The 4,272-nt window shown below is 49.4% G+C and overlaps 2 protein-coding genes across 2 annotated transcripts; both read left to right on the top strand.

Annotated features, from left to right (window-relative positions):
- Nucleotides 1-975: 975 nt before the first annotated feature.
- On the top strand, nucleotides 976-1,734 carry MIND_00229900 (CxC2 domain-containing protein; the record flags this gene model as incomplete). Its single annotated transcript, XM_037359184.1, has 3 exons — nucleotides 976-1,041; nucleotides 1,101-1,510; nucleotides 1,557-1,734. The coding sequence occupies 3 exons, from the start codon at nucleotides 976-978 to the stop codon at nucleotides 1,732-1,734; spliced, it is 654 nt and encodes a 217-aa protein (XP_037224279.1).
- Nucleotides 1,735-2,086: 352 nt separating this feature from the next.
- Nucleotides 2,087-3,940, top strand: MIND_00229800 (CxC2 domain-containing protein; the record flags this gene model as incomplete). Its single annotated transcript, XM_037359183.1, has 6 exons — nucleotides 2,087-2,378; nucleotides 2,423-2,605; nucleotides 2,657-2,798; nucleotides 2,844-3,270; nucleotides 3,329-3,551; nucleotides 3,606-3,940. The coding sequence occupies 6 exons, from the start codon at nucleotides 2,087-2,089 to the stop codon at nucleotides 3,938-3,940; spliced, it is 1,602 nt and encodes a 533-aa protein (XP_037224278.1).
- Between the last annotated feature and the right edge of the window lie 332 nt (nucleotides 3,941-4,272).

Genomic DNA, 4,272 nt, shown 5'->3' with positions numbered 1-4,272 from the left:
AAGCGGGAATCGGGGGAGTAGAAGTCAATGGAGGATTTGCTGTACTGGCCAGGGCCGCCAGGTAAGGTCGTTTCCGTCTGCTTCAACTAATCCACTTGCTTGAGTAGGTTCTCGCAGTCATTTTATGTTCAGCGGACGTGAATCAGGGAAGTGCTGGGCTAGCCAAACAACTCGTAAGTTCTTTTCCCGTGAGTTTCAACCAGCTGACTCACCTGAATCTTGAGGTTGCGGGGGTGGCTCACAAACGGCGCTGCCGAATGAAGCGTGTTTGTAGCAGTGCCGTTTGAAGCGCGTTTGTAGGTACTTGTGTAATCAATTGGGGATGGGCTATAAGCATCCGTGGAGAACTTGAGGCAATAGAGAATTTGGGTTTGTGCTCTGCTTCTTGCAAGTCTGCTGGGGCTGGGTGGGCATTTATAGAGGCAAAATTTGTTGAGCATTTGTGCATACCTGGGATGTTAAACATGGTAGCTGAAATAGTAGCTAATTATAGAATCCCAATCAGAATCCCAATCAATGATAGTCCCAGAATTTGGTCACAATATTCCAGCCTGGAACATGTGATATATTCCAGGCTGGAATACGGAATGAAAACATGAGGCATATTGAGAATATTCCACGGATCTGCCCAACATTTTCCGGGCTGTCATATATGTGGCAGATGGTGAGAAAATTAAGAATATTCCACGGATATTCCTGTCATATTCCAGCCTAGAAAATGGAATGAATACACCCTGTAATATTCATAATATTCTCAACATATTCCAGGGTGGAATATGCTCCATTGCCCGCAGTGTGTGGGGACGGACTCCATTGTGAGACCTGTGTGGAAGCCGCTCATCAGAAATTGCCGCTCCATGAATTGCAGGTATTTATTTCTTCACCGATTTTGTTACTTGTTTACCTAGCTTGTTTAGGAATGGACGGGTCACTTCTGGACGAAGGCCTCCTTGTTTTATGCCGGACCCATCCAGCATGGAGCTCGTGGTTTGGCGGGCTGTTATCAACTTGGTCATGACGGTGCCCCATGCCCATTCCCCAGTAACCGTCGACCGTTGGTGGTCATCGATGTCAATGGCATTTTTACTTTGGACGTGCAGTACTGTGGCTGCGTGAATCCGTTCGGATTCGACCCCGTCAGACAATTGCTTCGAAATGCGTGGTATCCGGCCACGACAACAAACCCTGCGACCTGTGCAACCTTCAACGTTTTGGAGACATTTCGCTTCCTGCGCTCCATCGCAAACATCAATGTCCAAGACTATGTGCGCACGTTGGAGAAGTTGACGGATTCAACCGGACTGGAAAAGGTCCCAGATCGTCGCGTTGCTTTCGGTCGAATGGCTCGACAATACAGCTATCTTAAAATGATGAAGCGTGGAGGTCGCGGGCATGAAGCCAATGGAATTGTAACTACGCCGCCAGGGGCGTTGGCTGTGCGTTGCTGGGCATGCCCAGATGCTTCTCGTAACTTGCCTTCCGGATGGGACAAGGTTCCGGAGTCGAAGGCGTGAGTAGCTATTTAATCAAACTATTCTTGACCAACAAATGTGCAGATACTTGTATAAGCTCATGTTGGCATTCGATGCCAATTTCCGCCTGAAGAACAAGCTTCGTGCTGGAGAACGCATGGATCCGGCGTTGACCGATGGCTTGGGATACTTCGTACGATCTGGACCATATAAAGAACATATCAAAACGCTCGTTGACGAAAAAGATGTCAGTGCGCTCTAGTCGAATCTATTCCATGTTAATGCGATACTTCAGGTCCAGGCTTGTGCTGCGTTTGCTGCTCTTTTGCAGAAGGAGACCAAATTGACCACTGGCCTGAGAGTTTCTGGCGTAGTTGGTTGTGTCTGTGCACGGCACGGCCTCGTGCGTCGTCGGGGATGGGAGACCTTCAACGTGGAGAACGGCAAGTTGCTTGATGCCAGGAACAACTTGGATACTAACTCTTTGTGCCAGCTATGGAAACGTGGATTGGACCGTGCTATCAACTCTGTCAGACGAGGAAGTTCTGTGGGTCTTGCTTGCATACGACATCGTATGTCACTGGCAAGTATACTTTCCTGAGCGCGTCGCACGAATGAAGACAACGGGCGTGGATATCGAAGAGATATTCACCGGATTGGACCGTATTCGCCTGCAATACGGACTGCCGGTCTGGCATGCTGAAGCTCATGACCCCAAATGTCGAATTCAGTTTGCGCTTAGGTACTTGTTGGGTGTTGGAAAGACGGATGGGGAAAGCACCGAGCGTTTGTGGAGCCTACTCAATCCCGCAAGTTGGTCGACAAAGGAAATGGGAGAAGGCGCCCGTCATGATGTCCTGGAGGACAAGATCGACCTGATTAATTTTGAGAAAAACAGGAGCATGGGTCAGTTAAGGTTTCTTTGAGAGTTTAAGCTCACTATTTGCAAGGGCGGACACTTGCAAGACGTTTGATTGTCGCTGTAGCAGAGCGTCAAAGGCAGGGCATTGAATTCCAGGAGCTGGACGACAGCGTTCCTAAAAAAAAACGACGTGAATGGGCCAAGATGATGGATGCCTGGTATAAGGATAACACCCAGACGAATCCATTTGAAGTCCAGGGTGGGAAGCTCGGTATGCATGACGTTGAATACCTGTTGTAGCATTGATGACCTGTCTCGACAGCCGGGCCTAGTGAACGCGAAATAAGTGAAGAGTTGAAACGAGCTGAGGTGGAAGATGCACGAGCCGGAATCAAACCTTTGCTGGAAGGTAAAATGACCATAACAGCGTTCATCAGAGCGGGTATGCAGCTTCAGGCCATCCAGTATGTCAAAGTCTTCATTCCACACACTCTATTCACTATCCCCAGGCGTCGTATACGGACTGCTCTGAAGGCAAAAAAGTCAGCAGATCAAGCGAGCCAGATACAAGAATTACGTCTATCTCTGATCAAACAAATGCGCACCTTCGAAAAAACTTCAACTAACTTACATGCCTGGGGTTCAGGGTCTTCGCGACGCAGCGGGTATAAATTGGACGCGGAGGACGCGCAACCGAAAACGCAAAAGCTTTATCTTCCGTCACAGTTAACCGCGGAAGAGTGTCGACAAGTCAGCATGGCGGACTTGATTGAGACCGAAGCGAAATTGCGTCGGGGACAGTGTGCAGATGCACTGGCTGCCTTACGAGGGAGGCTTCATTCGAAGCAACACATGATTTGGTTTCGCGGGGAAAACATGGTGGGGCAACGTGCAAGAACGCGCTCCGTCACTCTAATGGCTCGGATGGAAGAAGGTGTAACGAAGGCCGCTGCCAAATATACTGAAGGCTACGAGGCTCTCGTTCACCTCAAAGGCAAACGTTACGCTCCCGAAGTTTCAAAAATTGGACAAGGCCCATTTCAACACTCGTATCGAAATCGAGAGTGACGAAGATGCAGCAAGAAGCTTACGAACAGCAGACGGATCGCGACCTACGAGAGAGGAGACTGCTGCAAAAAAAGAGAAAACCAAGACGGCGCCAATTTCCTGGATTTGGGCAGCAGGCGGGCAGGCCGACGGGGTTGAACTTCATGACTGTGAGTAACTATGGCTTGTTGACCATTTGCTTTCGGTTGAACGTGGTATCATAGCTATGCGTGTCGAGTGGGCAAAAGCACGTGCACGGAAGGAACGCTGGAACGAGGAGGTTGAATTGTTGCGAGAGGAGATGAAGCGGGTCATGCGATCATTGAAGTGGGAGGCTTCAGAATGGCAAAAACGAGCCGACGAAGTTCGTTCAGACGTTGATGGAACGACGGCGGCTGGAATCCGAGCTTATGCGCTGCGTAACGTGTACCTGCATACTGAATTTATAGTGCGCTTTCGAGAGGAGTGGGACAAAACAATGGGAGCTGCTGTCCGTCATTGGGCAGCAGAGGAGGAGCGGGAAATATTAGAGGGAACATTTATGGCAGAGGGAATGTAGAGAACAATGTTAAAATTGTATGATTCGGACCAAATCAGTCGTAATGATGATATCAAAGCTGCAGGATAAAGCGGAGTTCGGAGATCAGCGGCAAGGAAGCACGGAAACGGGTGGGGTTCGAGTGTTGTCAGAGACCTGGCAACACACAGGGATGATGGAATCGGATTTTCTGGCAGTTCCCGGGGATGATTGAAACAGGCTACAGCCACGGGTGCGCGAGATGATGCTGAAGTTTTGGCAACGACATCCGACTGATGACCCTATGCTTGTCTACAGATTCGACAAGTGTCCGGTGATTGTGGAATGCGTTGATCTAGAAGAGTGTCGCGAAG

The sequence above is a fragment of the Mycena indigotica genome (assembly GCF_014461135.1).
Source record: "Mycena indigotica strain 171206Taipei chromosome Unknown Mind.scaff0002, whole genome shotgun sequence".
In the NCBI taxonomy this organism is placed as follows: Eukaryota; Fungi; Basidiomycota; class Agaricomycetes; order Agaricales; family Mycenaceae; genus Mycena; species Mycena indigotica.
This window is presented reverse-complemented; position numbering and strand designations above follow the sequence as displayed.